This window comes from Chelonoidis abingdonii, chromosome 7, assembly GCF_003597395.2.
Source record: "Chelonoidis abingdonii isolate Lonesome George chromosome 7, CheloAbing_2.0, whole genome shotgun sequence".
NCBI lineage: Eukaryota > Metazoa > Chordata > Testudines > Testudinidae > Chelonoidis > Chelonoidis abingdonii.
The window spans coordinates 16,253,196-16,273,495 of NC_133775.1; the positions used below are offsets into that span (position 1 = coordinate 16,253,196).

Genomic DNA, 20,300 nt, shown 5'->3' on the forward strand with positions numbered 1-20,300 from the left:
AAGTGAATGGCAAGGAATGGGGAAGATACCATACAGGGTCAGACCAAAGGTCCATCTAGCCCGATATCCTGTCTTCTGAGGCCAATGCCAAGTGCCCCAGAGGGAATGTACAGAACAGGTAATCATCAAGTGATCCATCCCCTATAGTCCAATCCCAGCTTCTGGCAAACAAAGGGCTATCTCCTTCATCTGTAAATGCTGAGAAATTGAGACTACAGTTATTGTGAGTACGGTTCATACTGTACCACCTCTGACTACCATGCAGGGATGAGGCCTCCAGTGCTATGTCTTGTACAGATAAATAACAAAGCAGACAGTCTGTCCCAGTCAACTGACAGTTTAAGTGTCAATAGGACACAAGAGACAGATGAAAGGAGGGGTGGAGGTGAGGGGAACTTGTGAGGATTAGGTGTCAGAGACTAATAGAGTTTAGGAAGAAAACAGTAGTCTAAAAAAACAAAGGAAGCTGGGTCTGTTTATAGGTATCCTGTATAAAGCATAAATGAGGAAGATTATAGAACAAATTGTTTTGGTGCTAAAATAGTTTAAGTGTACTGGTAAAACCTTGAACCTTTTAAGAAGGCTTTTACTTTGAGACTCCATGGAGCTGTTGGATGTGTGCATTATCGTACTTCGTTGGCTGAATTTAGGTTGACTTAAAAAATGGTTCAGCCCTATAACTCCCCATTGGTAAGGGTAATCTCCCTCTGTTTAAATAATGGAATGGAGACCTTTGTGCATTTCCTTTATACTAGCCGAATGTGGGACGTAGCACAAAATCTGCTTGCTTTATTAGGATTATGAGTGTAATTCATTTAAAATAACTAGGCGTCCTTGTGGCACCTTAGTCTCTAAGGTGCTACAAGGCCTCTTCATTGTCTTTACTGATACAGACTAACACGGCACATAGCATCCACAGTTTGTAGCCACAAAAAATGGAATCCAGCTATTAGAAATCTGATCTGGTGTCAGTCATTCATTAGCCTGCTTTCAGTAGAGCATTCCTGAACTTGGAGAGTATGTGAAATCTAGATTCAGTCTGAAAGCTTTTGGTTTTCACCAGTCTTTAGCTTTGAATTTGAAAACAAACTTAAAAATCTAGCCCAGATTTGCGAGAAGGCTTATAAATCTTTCAAACAAATCTGAAATAATTGCTGTTTACACATTAGAGGTGTCTAAATCTCTTCAAAAAGAAGAACAGGATTACTTGTGGCACCTTAGAGACTAACACATTTATTTGAGCATAACCTTTCGTGGGCTACAGCCCACTTCTTCAGATGCATAGAATGGACCATATAGTAAGGAGATATATATACATATAGAACATGAAAAGGTGGAAATAGCCATATTAACTCTAAGAGGCTAATTAATTAAGATGAGCTAATATCAGCAGGAGAAAAAAAATGTTTTGTAGTGATGATCAAGATGGCCCATTTCAGACAGTTGACAAGAGGTGTGAGGATACTTAACATGGGGAAATAGATTCAATCTGTATCATGACTCAGGCATTCCCAGTCTCTCTTCAAGCCTAAATTAATGCTATCTAGTTTGCATATTAATTCAAGTTCAGCAGTTTCTTGTTGGAATCTGTTTTTGAAGATTTTCTGTTGCAAAATTGCCACCTTTAAGTCTGTTACTGAGTGACCAGAGAGGTTGAAGTGTTTTCCTACTGGTTTTTGAATGTTCTGATTCCTGATATCAGATTTGTGTCCATTCAATGTGTGTTTGAATCTATTTCCCCATGTTAAGTATCCTCACACCTTTTTGTCAAACTGTCTCAAATGGCCTATCTTGATTATTACTAAAGTTTTTTTTTTTTTAGCCCCTGATGGAGCCCCTGATGGTGTGGCTGATGTGATTAGGTCCTATGATGGTGTCACTTGACTAGATATGTGGACAGAGTTGGTATCAGGCTTTGTTGCAAGGATAGGTTCCTGGGTTAGTATTTTTGTTGAGTGGTGGCTGGTGAGTGTTTGCTTCAGGTTGGGGGGCTGTCTGTAAGGGAGGACTGGTCTGTCTCCCAAGATCTGAGAGAGTGAGGGATCATCTTTCAGAATAGGTTGTAGATCTTTGATGTGCTGGAGAGGTTTTAGTTAGGGGCTGAAGGTGACAGCTGATGGTGTTCTGTTATTTTCTTTGTTGGGCCTGTCCTGTAGTAGGTGACTTCCGGGTACTCTTCTGGCTCTGTCAATCTGTTTTTTCACTTCAGCAGGTGGGTATTGTAGTTTTAAGAATGCTTGACAGAGATCTTGTAGATGTTTCATCTGAGGGATTGGAGCAAATGTGATTGTATCTTAGAGTTTGGCTGTAGACAATGGATCATGTGGTGCATCCTGGATGGAAGTTGGAGGCATGTAGGTAAGTAAAGCTGTCAGTAGGTTTCCAGCATAGGGTGGTGTTTGTGTGACCATCGCTTATTAGTACAGTAGTGTCCAGGAAATGGACCGCTTGTGTGGATTAGTCTAGGCTAAGGTTGATAGCGGGATGGAAATTGTTGAAATCGTGGTGGAATTCCTCAAGGGCTTATTTTCCATGGGTCCAGATCATGAAGATATCAGTATAGCGCAAGTAGAGCTGGTGCGTTAGGGGATGAGAGCTGAGGAAGTGTTGTTCTAAGTCAGCCATAAAAATGTTGGCATACTGTAGGCCATGGGGGTACCCATCGCAGTTTTGGCATGGTTTTGATGTGAAATGCATCAGAAAGAAAAGGGAATAAGCTGGAATACTCCCTTGCAAAATGAGATCACCGAGCTTCACAAAGCTCCTCTCTGTTCTTGCAAGGAAAGTGCAGGATACTTAATTCTGGGCTTGTAGCTTAGTGAAAGTATTGATAGAAATTATTTTCAGATGTCTTTTAAAATGAAATGCATTTGAAATTTTGAAGCCCGCATACTTTTTTGTACTGATTTGGGGGAAGGTGTATTTTATTTTGCTTTTGAAAGTTTTTCATTTCACCTTTAATGCATGTCATCCACATGCTATTTCATGTGTCAAGAGTCATACCTCATGAAGACTTCAGTAGAACTACTCAAGGGATGAATTTGCCCACTATGCTTTATTTACCATTTTCCTTCCAGCTGGTTTTATCACCAATAGTTTTTAGCCTTTGAGCTCCAGCATCATCTGGTTATTGAAATACATTTGTGACCTTTGGAAGTAGGAAAAAGGAAGACAGCAACATCGGATTTTCGGGTAAAAATTGTTCTCTGAGAACTGTATCTCACAAGATTTCAAGTTTCTGTGCTTCTCTACATACATAGAGTTTATAGTGAGAGCTTCATGCATGTAGGGAAAACAAAGATCTCTGTGTCTTGCTCCACTTTGTCATTCTGAAAGGACAGTTTTGCTCTTCAAACTGGATTTACCAGTGTTTACAAAAATGCCTCTGTAATGCAGAGCTTTCGTACTTCCTATGTCCAACTGCCAGTAAAGCATTTGGGTCTGGTGGACTATGTCAAGAGAGGCATGAGCATGGACAATGCTTACTTGATGTCCCAGTGGTTTGACTGCTAAGGAAAACTGAACTATGCAGCCCAAAGAGCATTGTTCTTGGCCGTCAGCTACAAATTGGTGCTTTTCCATAGAGTTGAACTGAGGCCTGTCTGTCTGGAGATACGCACTTCACAAAGGGGATGGCAGTGAGTGGTGGAGCTTGGAGAAGAGCCTCTCAGTGAGAGTCTTAGGCAGTCATGCCTAGTAGTTGGAGTAGGTGTCAGATCTAGTGGTCAAAGCAGAAGGTCACAAGCAAAGTCAGAGCCAAGAGTCAAAACAGAGTCGGATGCAGAAATTGGAGCCAAGAGTCAGAACCAGATTACCTGGAATATGGAAAGGCAGGAGTAGGGCTGGTTCCAAGTAGGGGCAAGGTTGGAACAGGACTAGAACAATGCAGGGGGTGAGGCACGATCTAAACTGGAATGAGGTTGGATACAGGGCAGGGTCGAGGCTGGAGCAGGGCTTGGAGTGAGGCAAGCACAGGGAGGCAGAGACACCACAGCTGCATACACTGAGTAGCCACAAAGGCTCTGCAACTGCTTGGCTTAAGAGCAAGAGCAAGCGCCTCTCTGCCTTATCCAATCAGGTGGTTCTTCTGTGGTCCAACTACTCTCATTGGCTGCCTGGAGGCTGGGCAGGTGCAGCTGGAGGCCCTCATTCCTGACACTACCCTGTAGAAACTGGTTTTCCCTTCTTGTTTTTACTAAAAGCCACCTGGTCCTGATCCTCTTCTCTAGTTCCCTGCTTGAGCTACTGCAGCCCTAGGCATGGACTAATTCCTGCAGTCGGTGCAGCCCCAGTGGGAGGTAGATGCAGGGACCGGGATGAAAATAGGAATGATGGATGTGGAAGAGGAGCTATTGTAAACTCCCCCATAATTAACTCCACACCTGCGAACTGGGTAGCCATAGAAAATTTCACCAACGTGGTTGCTTTGGTACTAGTTACTTAATCTTGGATCCCAGGAAAAATGTTCTTTCAAACTGTAATACATTAATGTGCACAAGAGAACTTTTAGTTCTCACACAGGCCAGTTAGTATGCAACATGTTGGTGCCCTTTAGAAATCACATCCCCTAGTGTGCATTGCTGCTCCACGTAGACAAGCCCTCATAAGCTGTGATCAAGTGATCCGTCTTTGTTAAGCTAAAAAGATAGACTCAAGGAATTTAATCTCTATTAGGCATATTTTCCAATCTTAATTATTCTTGTGGCTGTTCTCTGAACCCTTTCGAATTTAACAACATCCTTCTTGAACTGTGAATACCAGAACTGGACACAGTATTCCAGCAGCTCTTACATCAGTGCCAAATACAGAGGTAAAGTAACCTGTCTATTCCTACTTAAGGTTCCCCTGTTTATGCAATCAAGGCTCTCGTTACTCCTTTTGGCCAACATCATCACACTGGGAGCTCATGTTCAACTGGTTATCCACCATGACCCCTGAATCCCTTTCAGAGTCACTGCTTCCCAGGATAGAGTCCCCCATCTTGTAAGTATGGCCTATATTTTGTTCCTAGATGTGGACATTTACTTTTAGCTGTATTAAAACAGATCTTGTTTGCTTGTGTCCAGCTAGCCAAGCAATCCAGATCAGTGACTCGTCCTTTTCATTATTTACCACTCCATTTTTTTTTTATCATCTGCACACTGTATCAATGATGATTGTATGTTTTCTTTCACATCATCGATAAAAAAGTTAAAGAAACATAAGGCTAAGAATCGATCCATGCGGGACCCCTCTAGAAACACACCCACTCAATGATGATTCTCTGTTTTCAGTTACATTTTGAGACCAATCAGGTAGCCAGTTTTTAATCCATTTAATTTGAATCCGTTATGATCAGCTTGGAGTTGGATAGTCAGGTGGGGAAATTTCCTGTTACCTGAATTTCCTTTTCTGAGCTTTTCACATCCCACAAACATAAGGTCTGGCTCCCCGGTCTCAGGTGATGGGGAGTCAAAACTGATCTTTTGTTCTGGCTGGGACACAGGACTGACACTTGCCCAGAATGATAGCGTCCAAATGTAAGCAGGCACAGACTCACCTGGCGGCCCCTCCTGCTTGTTATCCTCAGGAATTAGCTTCCAGCATCCAAAGCGCTTTCTGCTGGCCAGTGATCCACCTTACCGCTGGCCCCCATGTTCTTCCCAGGACCCCAGTGCCCCTTTTACCGGGTGGTGCCCCCTGGCAGTACCCCAACCATTCTGGGTCTCCCCTTCCCAGGGGAACCCCCACCCACTATCCCCACTTCACCTCAGTCTTGGCCCAGTCTCCATCTAGACCCCATTCACTGGGGCAGATTGCAGTATAAGTCACTCATCACAGGCAAAGGGGTTCAGACCTGCTGCCTCTGCCTCCCTATGGCCTGCCCCATTGCAACCCTGCACCTATTCGGCCTATAGTCAGACCTGCAGGGCTGGGGCTTTCCCGGCCAGAGCTCCCAGTTCCTCTGGCTCTTCCCCAGCCCTGCTCCCAATCTAGGTGTCTTGCTTAGGTCCCTTCAGCCAGGCCCTTCTCCCTCTACAAGCAGAGGGAGACTGTCTGGGCCTTTAGCTCACAGTCTCTTATAGGGGCCAGCTGGGCCTGATCGGGGCATGGCCACAGCTGAGCCTACAATCAGCCCAGGCTTCTTGCCCCAACCACAGCCCTCTCCTGGGCTGTTTCAAGCCGTGCAGGGCAGGAGTGGGTAACCATCCTGCTACACCAAACCTCTACAATACTAAATTTCCTGTTAACCATCATGCTGTAAACTCGTATCAGTTGAAGGCATCATGTTGTGGAGGACTCTCCTGCCAAGCACTGCATCTGCAGGTCACACAGGATGTGTCTCAGAGGTGTTCATGGAGACTTGGTTTTCAGAGTTACTGATCAGCCAGAGCACTCATGAGCATCAGCCAGAGCTGCAAGTGTTTATCACCTCTGAAAATTAAGCTTCTTTGACTTAGGGCCAGACGGATGGTTAGGCACTAGCTTAGGAGTTGGGAAATGCAGGTTCAGTTCCCTGCTCCACCATAAACTTCCTGTGCAGTCATGGGAATATCATTTAACCTCCTTTCCGCTATTCCCCGTCTGTAAAATGGGGCTATTAATAACTCACAGGGGTGTTGCAAGGATAAACGCATTAAAGACTGTGAAGCGCTTTGGCAACTACTGAGAAGCGCTATGTAAGAGCCAGATATTATTATTTACAAAAGTACGTAGGCACCTAACGATGCAGATAGGCACGTAATGGGATGAGTACCTAAGACAGTGCCTAGCTGCCATTGTCTTTCAATGAGAGATGGGTGCGTAAACTATACAGTCAATTTTGTATATTCCTGTAGGTGCCTAGCTGGCTCTTTAGTGTGTAAAACATCTTTGTAAATCTGGCCTTTAATACCTCCATTTGAATTTAGGTGGTTGTTTTGTTTTTTTTAATTAGGTACCCTGATTTCAGGATTCCAACCACAGTTAACGTCAAAGTTTGAAAGTTTCTCTCACACACGTACAATGTGTTTGTTTTAATTTGTATTTCATTATTAATCCAGCAAGATTCTATTTTCAAAGTCAGCCTGTTTCGGTATTAAAACATGGAGGCTTCCTTGTGTGGGGGTTTATTGCCAAGATGGGGAGAAGTCAGACCAAATGCTGTGAGCACTAGAAATCTTCTCCTCTTTCCATGTTAAACTTGGCATGCTGTATGTCATTCAGTAAACAAATTCTGAAGGTAGATCCGATCCCAGCTGTCCTGCAGGTGTCAGAAATGCTTGGAATTCTTGTAAATCAGAGAACCAGAGAAGAGAATTTGTTATTAGTTTGTACTAGTATAGTATCTAGAAATCTATCAGAGATTGGGGCTCCATCATGCCAGGCGCTGTGAAGACCCATAGAGAGAAAGTCTTCCAAAGAGCTTGCATTCTAACTAAACAAAACACACACACAGTGTTGGTTGGGGAAACAAAGGCACAGAGAGGTGAAGCATCTTGTCCAAGATCGCACAGCAAATCAGTGGCAGAGCTAGGAATGGAATCTATGTCCTAAACTTAATCCTAGTCTGGTGCCCCATGCACTGGACCACACTGACTCTCTAGTAAGTGGAATTCTCTCATTTTCTGATAGTTTATTAAATACATTGGTCAAAACTAAGAAGAACTAAATTAATATTTAGTAAACAGCAGGTACTATTTTAGCATTTTTTTATGATTTCCAATAGTTCTTCTTCGAGTGATTGCTCATATCCATTCCAGTAGGTGTATGCGCCGCACGTGCACACTTGTCGGAAGACTTTTACCCTAGCAACTCCAGTGGGCCGGCAGGTCGCCCCCTAGAGTGGTGCCGCTATGGCAGCTGATATATACCCCTGCCGGCCCGCCCGCTCCTCAGTTCCTTCTTACCGCCATGTTGGTCGTTGGAACTGTGGAGCGCAGCATATCTGTCCTCCACATCCCTAACTTTTCCTTGTTCGTCGTTTTCTAGTTCGAATTATAGTTGTAGTTATATTTAGTGAAGTATAGAATAGTTGTAGTTAATAGTTCTTGTTGTATATAGTTAGCGGGCTTTGGGCTCTAGCCCTCCCCCGCGCCTGGCGCCGGGCTCATGCCTGGTTCGCCGGGGTTCAAGCCGTGCTCGGCCTGCAAGAAGCTGATGCCCACTAGCGATCCCCACGATGCCTGCCTGAAGTGCCTTGGGGAATCGCACATCTCTGAGAAATGCCGAATTTGCAAGGCCTTCAGACCAAGGACCAAGAAGGAGTGAGATCAGCGCCTAAAGAGTCTCCTAACGGAAGCGGCGCTTAACCCTTCGTCCTCGGCACCGAGTGCCACCTTGGCTGTGGCACCAGACCACTCCGGGCCCGCGAAAACACCGCGGCACCAACCTTCTCCGGCACCCGGTCCCTGGAAAAGACCGTCAACGTCCTCCACCCTGGCTAAGCAGGCTCGGACGGAGCACTCGGCGCCGACTCCGGCCGCGGCGGCCGTGCCAGGGATTTCGTCGACTCTGGGCCCGGGAGGTCCGTCAAGTCCAGTCCCTCCCAGCTCCTCGCTAAGATCTGGGGTTGAGTTGGTGGTCCCATCCACGCCCGAGACATTCTCCTCGGCCAGGGACCTCATCGCGTTGATAGAGCCTACACTGCCCCAACCCCCGGCACCGCCAGTGCGGGTTCTTCAATCGAAGGGCAAGCTGATGACCACGAGAGCACCTGTCCCTGGATTCCCCAAGTCGGCACCGCTCACCGTCAAGATCCCGGCACTGCTCCCGGTCCCAAGGGAGGTCTCGCTCAAGACACCACTCGCAGTCCCGGCACCGCTCTCCGCAGTGGTACCGGTCGTACTTGGGGCGTAGGTCATCTTCACGCTGGTCCCGATACTCCCGGCACCGCTCGGGCTCGAGCCATCATTACCGGCACCGTGACTCGAGGAGCCGTTCTCGCCGTCGGCGATCCAGATCCAGGTCGACCTCCCGGCACCGGGCTGGTGGCAGGTCCCGGTCTCGATCGCGGCACCGGTATGGCTCACGGCACCGATCTCCGGCACTGAGGAGGTCTCCGCCATCAGGAGTGCTGGATCCATATCACTCCCGTTCGGCTCCTCCGTGGCCATCTCACCAGGCATCAGTCTCTTCGTGAGCGGACAGTGTGTACCTAGACGCTGACAGGCCTGCTGCTCTGTTTCCCAAGACCCAGCAGGAGCATGGTCCTCAGCAGTGGGGTTTCTGGACCCCCGGGCTTACCACCAAGCCCAGGGCCCTCAGCAGATCCCTCCGCGTTCGTCCGCTTCCGAACACAGGGCTCCGGAGGGCACCTCTTCCCGTCGTCCTCTGTCCCCTACAGAGGAGAGGTCATCTCAGCCTCAGGACCCTGAGCACCCACCAGAGTCAGACGCAGTGCTCCAGACAGAGCCGCCGACGGATCCACTCCTGCCAGGTCTCTCCTCGTCAGTCCCCCTCCACTTGACTTCAGGGCACACCAGGACCTCCTCAGGCGCGTAGCGCAGAACATGAATTTACAGGCTGAGGAGGTCTCCAAGATTGAGGACCCAGTGGTGAGCGTACTGTCGGCAGATGCACCCACTTGTGTCGCCCTTCCCTTCATTCGGACCATTCAAGCCAATGCCATGACCATCTGGCAGTCCCCGGCTTCCGTTCCCCCCCGCTGCTTGTGGCATGGAATGCAAATACATGGTCCCCTCGAAGGGCTACGAATATTTGTATGTTCACCCGCCCCCGTGTTCCCTCGTCGTTCAGTCTGTGAACGAGAGGGAGTGCCATGGTCAACAAGCCCCGGCCCCCAAGTCTAAAGAATCGAGGCGTATGGACCTGCTTGGCCGGAAGGTCTATTCTGCAGGCGCCCTGCAGCTGCGGCTCTCCAACCAGCAAGCTCTACTTAGCCGTTACACCTATAACACCTGGGTGGTGGCGGACAAATTTAAAGAGCTGCTCCCGCAGGACGCTCGTCAAGAGTTCTCTGCAATCCTTGACGAGGGAAAGAAGGTCGCAAGAACCTCTCTGCAGGCAGCTTTGGACACCGCAGAGTCGGCCGCCAGAACTTTGGCCTCCGGCATTACTATGCACCTCATCTCTTGGCTACAGGTCTCTGGCCTTCCTCCGGAACGCCAATACACCATCCAGGACCTTCCGTTTGAGGGCCAGGGCCTGTTTTCAGATAAGATCGACCCTCGGCTGCAAAGCCTCAAGGATAACAGGGTCATTATGCGTGCCCTTGGGATGCATACGCCGGTAACCCAGCGTAGACCATTCAGGCCTCAGCAACAACACAGGCCTTACCCCCAACCCAGACAAAGACAGGACTTTGCCAGGCGCCGAAATAGAAACGGCAGGTGCAAACAATCGGGTAACCAAGGGGGTCAATCCCAAGGTCCCACCAAGCCTTCCTCCGGCCCGAAGCCCTCATTTTGAAGGTGCGCCCGAGGGCGCTATACCAGTTCCTCCTACGGATCCATCTCCTCCTTTCTCCAACCGTCTTTCATTCTTCCTCCCGGCGTGGTCCCAGCTTACTTCGGACCACTGGGTCCTCCGCACGCTGCGGCTTGGATACCATCTACAGTTTGTTTCATACCCGCCCTCCCGCCCCCCACCCTCGTCCCTCTTCAGGGACCCCTCTCACGAGCAACTCCTCCTCCAGGAGATGTGAACGCTCCTCGGCAAAGGGGCCATAGAGGAGGTTCCAGAGAGCGAGAAGGGCAAGGGGTTCTATTCCCGTTATTTTCTGATTCCCAAGGCCATGCAGGTTCTATTCCCGAGAGTGTTTACCAAGTGCATGGCTGTAGTCGTCACCTACCTTCGCCGCATGTATTTCCATACCTCGACGAGTGGCTGATCCGGGGACCCTCAGAGGAGCGAGTCCTCGCTCACGTCCGCATGGTCAGGAGACTCTTCGTAAGCCTAGGCCTGATGCTCAATGTCGAGAAGTCAACTCTAACCCCCACTCAGAGGATAGAGTTTATCGGCGCCATTCTGGACTCCACTCGGGCCAGAGCCGTTCTTCCTTTGTCGCGGTTCCAGGTGTTGACGGCCATCATCCACAGGTTGCATGCAGCGCCTTTGACCTCAATATGTACTTGCCTGGTTCTCTTGGGCCACATGGCAGCCTGCACGTTCGTCACGGGATACGCATGGCTCCGCCTCAGGCCCCTCCAGTCCTGGCTCATTGCTCAGCTCCGTCCAACCAGACATCCTTTGGACACGGTTGTCACAGTTCCTCAGGATGTCCTACACTCCATAATTTGGTAGCTGGACCAGTCCGTGGTGTGTGCGGGGCTCCCATTCTATCTGCTCCAGCCCTCGGTGTCCCTAACAACGGACGCATCAGATTTGGGCTGGGGAGCTCATCTTGGAGCCCTGCGGACCTAAGGCCGCTGGTCTGCTCCCGAACTAGCCCTCCACATCAATGTGTGGGAATTGAGGGAGATCCGCCTTGCTTGTCAAACATTCCATCAGCCGCTCCAAGGTCGCTATGTTTCGATTTTCACCGACAACACAATGACAGTGTACTATATGAACAAACAGGGCGGCACGAGATCTCCTCCTCTGTGTCAGGAGGCCATGAGACTGTGGGACTTCTGCATACCCACTCCATTCACCTCATTGCATCCTTTCCCCCGGGGGTTCAAAACACGCTGGCGGATCATCTGAGCAGGTCCTTCCTCTCCCACGAGTGGTCCCTTGGCCTGGACGTCGCTCTTCCGGAGGTGGGGATGTTCCCAGATGGACCTCTTTGCGTCCCGCCAGAACAAGAAGTGCCCGATGTTCTGCTCTTTTCAGGGTCTCGAACTGGGCTCGGTTGCGGACGCCTTCCTTATTCCATGGGCGACGCACCTGTTTTACACATTCCCCCTATTTCCGTTAATCCACAAGGTCCTTCTGAAGGTGCGCAAAGACAGGGCCCGCTTGATCCTGATTGCTCCGGCGTGGCCCCGGCAGCATTGGTTCTCCATGTTGCTGGACCTGTCTGTAGCTGACCCTGTCCCCCTGCCTCTTCACCTGGATCTGATCACACAGGACCATGGCCGGCTCCGTCACCCAGACCTTCAGTCACTACACCTCACAGCGTGGCTCCTGAGTGGCTGACCAGGTCTGAAATGCGCTGCTCTACCCCAGTGAGGCAGGTGCTCCTGAGAAGTAGGAAGCCTTCTACGAGAGCGACGTACTCGGCCAAGTGGAAGCGTTTTACATGCTGGTGCACGGATAGGCACTTCCTCCCCGCCGAGGTTCCCATCTCTAACATCCTCGATTACCTTTGGTCCCTCAAGCAGCAAGGCCTGGTGGTGTCCTCTCTCCGGGTTCACTTGGCGGCTATCTCCACTTTCCACCCGGGACGCGATGGCCGCTCAGTCTTCTCTCACCCGATGGTGACTAGGTTCCTTAAGGGTCTGGAGCGTCTTTACCCCCAGATTTGTCGCCCCACCCCCTCCTGGGACCTGAACCTGGTTTTGTCCCGACTTATGTCCCCCCCGTTTGAACCGCTGGCTACGTGTTCCCTCCTCTATCTCTCCTGTCCTGGTAGCCCATCACCTCTGCTAGACGGGTGTCGGAACTGTGGGCCTCGTAGTAAGCAGCCCCCGTATACGGTGTTCCATCGGGACAAGTGCAACTGAGACGCACCCAGCCTTTCTCCCCAAGGTAGTCTCAGGCCTTTCATGTCAAACCAGGAGATACTTCCTACCCGTATTCTGCCCGAAACCCCATTCGTCTCGCAGGGAGCAGCAGCTGCACTCCTTAGACGTTCGTAGGGCACTCGCCTTTTATGTAGAGTGAACCAAGCCGTTCCGCAAATCCCCCCAGCTTTTCGTTGCCATAGCTGAACGGGTCAAGGGGTTGCCTGTCTCATCGCAGAGGATCTCCTCATGGGTGACATCCTGTATCCGGGCCTGTTATGACTTGGCTCACCTTCCTCTGGGCCATGTGACTGCGCACTCTACCTGGGCTCAAGCCTCTTTGACGGCTTTCCTTGCCCACGTGCCCATCCAGGAAATCTGCAGGGCAGTGACCTGGTCCTCCGTCCATACTTTCGCTTCCCACTATGCCCTGGTCCAGCAGTCTAGAGATGACGCAGCCTTCGGCTCTGCCGTGCTTCGCGCTGCAACCTCTCACTCCGACCCCACCGCCTAGGTAAGGCTTGGGAATCACCTGCTGGAATGGATATGAGCAATCACTCGAAGAAGAAAAGACGGTTACTCACCTTTGTAACTGTTGTTCTTCGAGATGTGTTGCTCATATCCATTCCAAACCCGCCCTTCTTCCCCACTGTCGGAGTAGCCGGCAAGAAGGAACTGAGGAGCGGGCAGGCCGGCAGGGGTATATATCAGCCGCCATGGCGGCGCCACTCTAGGGGGCGACCTGCCGACCCACTGGAGTTGCTAGGGTAAAAGTCTTCCGACAAGCGTGCACGCGCTGTGCGTACATCTACTGGAATGGATATGAGCAACACATCTCGAAGAACAACAGTTACAAAGGTGAGTAACCGTCTTTTGTTTCTCCTAGATTATCCATATACTGTACATATTATTATAGTTTGTATTGACTATATTTAATCATTTAATCAGAGCACCTGTACTCTGGCTAGGAAACCAATTAGTCTCACTATGTGGATGGGTGGGTGTTTTAAAAATAGGGAAAATCAGCATATTTTTCAGTAGAAGGACTTAACGTACTCATGTTGTAGAATATACATGATAATGTATAATCTCACATTGAATCACATTGCTACGAACTATCTTATAAACAAATTCATATTGAACTGTGAGAAATATTTCCACATCTTATTTTTGTGGAGGTAGATGAATATTTGGTACACATATTTCAACACTTCACAACACTCCAATGGACCTAATTTTCGTGGAAACATACATGCTTTTACCCTTGCAGTTCTCTTGTACAATGCTACAAAACAAGGGTCAGATTTTCAGAAACTGGGATGGCATTTTTGCAAGCTCAAGTTGTCAGTGCAATAAATGTAGGTGATTTTTTTTTTGTCCCCACAATCATTAGCCCCTACAGTTTAAGAAACTTAAATGTCTAAAGGTAGTGGAAATCAGTACCTTACTGGCTAAGTGAGATGTATTAAGAGTGCATAAAACTGTGTGCAAAATGGTTACTTGCCCTTGCAATTTTGTGCTTTTGAAAATGGAGGCCCAGGCTAGGGTAGATCAAAAATTTGGCCCTAAATATAAGCAAAATAGTGCCTGCAAAATTAGAGACCGCTTTTCAAAGTCAGCCTGAACTCTCATTTTTTTTACATTCCATTTGCTTAGGTTTATTAAAATGTATACCATTCACTAAATACAATATAGACTTGTGTAACAAAATATCCTTTCTTTTAGGACATAAACTATGCAATTTGATTTTATGCTGTAAACATGCATCACGGAAGGCCTTTGCAAGGCTTAAATCATGAACCTTTAGCCAGTGACTTTCTCTTTCTCTTCATCATCTCTTCATCCTTCATGTTGTATATGTTAAACTCATGCATTTATTTAAACATGGAGAATAATTTGCTGCACCCAACCCCTTTAGAGTTTGAAGTTTGAATCTTAACAAAACTGCATTAAAGGTCCAGCCTTTCCAGTATTAAGTGATCCTTTGAAATCAACAAGATATTGATTATGTGTGTGGGCGGGAAATATACTGAAAGCTGGCCTGATGACATAGTGTTGATTCCTATACAGAGGAATGAACAGCTCTTGTTATCTACACTGCCAGCCACATGGCATATCAGTGAATAAATGTGGATGGGAAATAACTTTTCATATCTTAGAATTTTCAGTCCAGACACCATTTTCCACAGTGCCTCCATATTCCCATACAGGAGCTCTACCAGTCACAGATTCCTTGCTCTGGCTCTGCACATAGTGGGTGACGTTTAACTGCTTAGGGGCTGGAGAACCAGTCACATGGATCTCTCTGTATGTTTTCCTCAGTGCTGTACAGGCAGCACTGTTACAAAGGCGATGGCTTGGAAAAGGGGTGTCTCTCTATGGTAGAGGGAGGCTGAAGCAGGGTAGTAGCAAGGAGAGTCACTGCAAAATGAGGACAAATTGAGTGCAAATCAAGGAGAGCTGGAAGGAGGTTGTAGGAGGAGAGAATCTGTGAGATGTAAATCTGCTCTGGGAAGGGTTGCCATATATGGGGCTGGTAGAGAAGAAGATGAAATAAGAAAGATTTGGACTGAAGAGAGAGAGTGCAGAGGAGAGAACAGGGAAGAGAGGGTGAGCATAAGAGTGCACATGATAAGAGGGTAACCAGAGCAGAGGGCGATCTCTGTAATACACAGGGGCGGCTCCAGGCACCAGCACACCAAGCTCGTGCCTGGGGTGGCAAGCCATGGGGGGCGCTCTGCCGGTCGCCACGAGGGTGGCAGGCAAGTTGTCTTTGGCGGCTTGGCTGCGGAGAGTCCGCCGGTCCCACGGCTTCACCAAATCCGTGGGACCGGGGACCTCCTGCAGGCAAGCCGCCGAAGGTAGCCTGCCTGCCGTGCTTGGGGCAGCAAAATACCTAGAGCCGCCCCTGGTAATGCAGAAGAACAGCTCTCCTTTCTCCATGGTTGGGTGAGAACTCCTGCTTCCCTTCCACCCCTTCTTTCCAGCTTCTTTAATCATAAAGTTCAGGAAATAAAACTGAGAGAGCCTAAAGAAAAATAGTAGTGGAGAGGAGAGGAAATAAGAAAACAAGGGGGAAATTGAAGGTTTCCACTGAAAATAAATTCTAATGAAAATGAGGGGGAAAAGGATAGTGTCAGATAATGCAGCCATTATTTTAAAAGTAGAAAAATATTGAAGAAAAATATACAGGGATAAGAGAGAAACATCTGCAACATGGCAAATTTAAACCAAGAAATATTGAGAATAATTAACTGCTCTAGTTAATGAAAAGTTGCCATGTATTAAAAATGTGATGTCACATGTTTTGGGCCTTTTCACCATTTTGTCATAGTGTAGTCTATACACATAGTGTATAGAGGATATGCTTTGGATCAGGGGTTCTCAAACTCGGGGTCGGGACCTCTCCGGGTCGCAAGGTTATTACATGGGGGATCACGAGCTGTCAGCCTCTATCCCAAACCCCACTTTGCCTCCAGCATTTATGATGGTGTTAAATATATTTTAAAGTGTTTTTAATTTATAAGAGGGGGGAGGTCACACTCAGAGGCTTCCTATGTGAAAGGGGTCACCTGTACAAAAGTTTGAGAACCACTGCTCTAGATTAACCAGTTGTACATTAATTTCCATTGGATGTCATAATTGTTCCATTGAAATACATTCTTCTGAGTGTATCAAAAATGGTCCTCAAAGATAGAACAGTAAAAACAGCACTTTCTCAGCATGCAGACTGAACCACAGTGACATGGTGAAGATTTAGTTTTCATAGCTAGTAAATTTTGACACACCATCCATTTCTGCATTTGGCTAGGATTTTTGGATGTTCTGAGCTCTGGAATCTGTGATAGCTTTGAAGTCTGAGAGTGGGGTAGGAAGGAGATGGAAGAGATATTTGATATTTACTGCTACAGAGGTCTTGAGTAGCTTCCAAGCTAATGCATCTGAAATCTGTTACTAAAAAGCTGAGAACTGGAAGCTGAATAGATATATGCCCTTCATTCGACCTAGTCTATTAATTTTAAAGTGCATTGAGTTAAAACTGAGTATGGGAGGTCTGGCTCTTGAGGCTGAGACCTCAAAAAGCTGGAATAAACTACCTGCTCTATTAAAACAGGCTCCAGCATTGTAGATCTCTTATTGTACAATATCTGAAATACTTTGTTACTGTGGAAAAAAACCTGAAATTATGACTGCTAAGTGTTTCCTGCCATTTGATACTGAGTGTCATATTGTTTTGTATGGTACTAAAGTTTGCTGTCTTAAATCTGTCCTTTGGGGACCTTCACAAAAGAAATTGTGTATCCCATGAGGCTGTCCCAGTATACCACAGATTCTGACAAAAATAAACTTAAAAACTATTTATAACAGCACTTAAATTGTTCTAAGAACTGAATTAAATGGCTTGATCTTCATTATAATTCTATGTTATAGTTAAGGTTGCTAAATTTGGTGGGATGTATTCCTGGAGATTTCATCACATGACATAATCTTTAATTCCTGGAGACTCCAGGCCAATCCTAGAAGGTTGACAACTGTAGTTATATTTAATGTTTTTTATTCATTAACATTAATTATAGCATATTATAATTTTATCTCACTTCAGTCATTCACAGACAGGACTTTTTGAGAACTCACTGACAGTAAAGTTGGCATAAACACTAAGGGTGACATTCTGGCCCCACTGAAATCAATAGGAAAATTCCTACTGACGTCAATAGAGCCAAGATTTCTGCTGAAGTGATACACATTTTCTGAATGTTTAACAGTTATTGAACCTCGAGACTTAGTAACATTATAGGAAACATACAAATAAATATCTGCCTGTTGCACTGACAAGTCACACCTGGGTAGATTTGTATGCTATAGTGAGCAGATAGACTTCTGAATGCCTTCTAGTAGTTCCAGCTATAGTACTTCTTAGTTCAGGAAACTACCTGTTAGACTAAACTATACAAAATCCTTAATGTGTCGTGGGGCATCTCACTGTCTGGGAGGTAAAAGATAAAGCATGATAGGTAGCACCAACACTTTAAGGATTCTGTTTATCTGTACAAATAAATGAATCCCATATGTGTACAGAATACCACAGACATAATCTCGACCTCGTCTTCCACTTGTATAATTTCTTGGTTCAAATTGGATTCTGCATTTACACTTGTGTACTCAAGGATTTAGAGTCAGGATTTTAGAGGTATTTAGGTGCCTGAAGATGCATATTAGTACTTAGGAGGATTTTCAAATGTGCCTAGGCTTTGATCAGTGCTATTGGGAGGTACACATGCAAACACCCTGCACAGCAGTCAGACAGTAGATGCCACAGTGAGGAAACAAAGCAAGAAATCATGAAGGCACTTGCCTGCGATTCAGGAGATTAGGGTTAAATTCCCAGCTCTTCCACAGACTTCCTGTATGATCTTAGGCAAGTCACTTAGTCTCTTTGCATTTCAGTTCATCTGTAAAACAGGGATGATGGTGATATTTCCTTTTATTTTTTAATCTTTTCTCTATTTAGGCTATTGAAACTGTAAACTGTTCAGTACAAGGGCTGTCTTTTTCTACACATTTATATGATGCCTGGTACAATGGGGCCATGATTACTGTTGAGGCCTCCTGGCTCTGCTGGAATATAAATAAAATAATAATTATGGGTATAGAGGAGAGTAATTAATCTGTGTAATGCCCCATATGTTTGGAACATCCTTATCTTGTCAATAAAACAGTGTCCACAGTCACCAGACTGGAGCAGCCCTTTTTAATTGTGAAACTGATCTGCCCTATAAGCAGTGTGGGATCATTTGCAACCATTCAAATACTAAACAACTCTTTTATGGAAGGTTGGGTTGTTTTTTAAGATACATTTTTTTAAAAATAGGAGTGATTGGAGCAGATGTGAAAGGATATAACCTGCCCTGTGAAAATCAGCCAGTTACTTCTCGGCTTGCTGTGATCTGTGGAACATCTTCCTGTCACATGGGGGTAGGTTCGCTACATGGTCACAGTGATGGTTTTCTATAGTAGCTAATGTCTCTGAAGAGAAATTACACTTTATTTTCCCATTCTCCCCCCCGCCTTTTGTTTGTTTGTTTGTTACTCTGGTGTGTTCTTTATCTTTACTTTCAGATTTTAATTACATATTATGCATTTGCTAGCAACCAGGAGCTTTCATAGTAGTAGGGTGACCAGATAGCAACTGTGAAAAAAACGAGACAGGGAGTGGGGGGTAATAGGTGCCTATATAAGAAAAAGTCCCAAAAAACGGGACTGTCCCTTTAAAAATGGAACATCTGGTCACCCTACATAATAGTGGAAATCAATACTGGGGAAGAAACCCTGACATGAAGTGCTAAAGCAAAGTCTAACACAACGCTGCAGAAGCTTAAAGAGAGCAGCATGAAATCAGAGCTGAAGACTCTGAATTTGAGTTATCCATGACAAGCATGTCACTAATGTGTTGCTGAGTAGCATCTTCAGAGAAGTAGTGTGTGTTCTCCAGCAGCCCTTCTTCCCCCACCTCCTCACTCAATCAATATAAATCCATCTCTCTCTGAGAGCTGCAATGATCTATATTGAATTATGATATGTATGATGACTTCAAAAAAACCCAGATAAGCAATTTTTGCTTTGTTAATTTTTCCCAGTGAATTAACGAAAAAGCTTTTCCTTAGCTTGCAATTAAAATTTAGTGTCTGCTTTGGAAATTTATACCTAATTAAAATGTATGAGTCTGAAAGCTATTCCATTTAGAGAAGTACCCTTTTCTGCCATATTTTTTATTTAAAACTCATTATGCTCTTAAATTTAGACTGATTATAACTTGGATTTTTCCCGAATGAGCAAATTGGGGCGGGGGTGGTAGAGGTTTTGCTGTCAAGGAAAGGCATCTCAGATTGTGAAGAGAGAGAGCTACTGTGAAATAATGTCATTACTACGCTTAATAGATGTGCCTATAGCTTGTCCTCATACTGTGTATTCATGGAATAGGCCATGACAGCAGCATGTTAATAAGACAGTGACCTTGTCAGTTATGCCCCAGTTCAGCAAAGGACTTAAGTATGTGCTTAATTTTAAGCATGCCAGTAATCATGTCCCTATTAACACAAAACATTTAGCAGGTGCTTGAAGTCAATGGGATTTAAGTATGTACTTAAGCACATGTTTAAATTCCTTGTTAAATCAGGATTTTAGGTCTAAAATCCCAACATCTTTAGCCCTGGTCTACACCTGAAAAGCTATACTGAGATCACTGTGTTGTTTAGGGGTGTGTTTTTTTTTTATTGATGTAGTTATATAGGTATAAGCCTTGGGAGATGCAGTTATATTGACATACAGGTGCCAAAATATATCTTATTTTGCTGCCCAAACTTGTATACTGGTATAACTGCATCCACACTGGGAGTGGAATCTGGGGAGGAGGGTTGCCATTTTAACTATAGCAGTATAGTTAAAGCGGCAGAATTTTCTAGTATAGACAAGCTCTAACTGATATACTGTAGATAAGTATTCTACTCTGTGAGCATAGTCCCAGTGAAGTATTCACAGAATAAGATTCTCCTTGATGTAAATAAGGAGCCCTTAATGGCTTGAGCCCCAGCTTGGGGATAGGCATTTTCTGTGATTCTCGGAGAAACTTAAACTGGTTTTCATTTAAATGTAACAACTCAGACCTGGTCTACACTACGCGTTTAAATCGATTTAAAGAGCGTTAAATCGATT

The 20,300-nt window shown here is 46.1% G+C and overlaps 1 protein-coding gene across 3 annotated transcripts in view; it reads left to right on the forward strand.

The window, feature by feature from the left end:
* Positions 1-20,300, forward strand: part of FGGY (FGGY carbohydrate kinase domain containing) — a 208,175-nt gene that overhangs the window by 103,302 nt on the left and 84,573 nt on the right. For all 3 annotated transcript variants that reach the window (XM_075067644.1, XM_075067645.1, XM_075067646.1), the window contains one exon: positions 18,460-18,563. In XM_075067644.1, the coding sequence (XP_074923745.1) occupies positions 18,460-18,563 (104 nt within the window). The remainder of the gene's footprint in view (positions 1-18,459; positions 18,564-20,300) is intronic.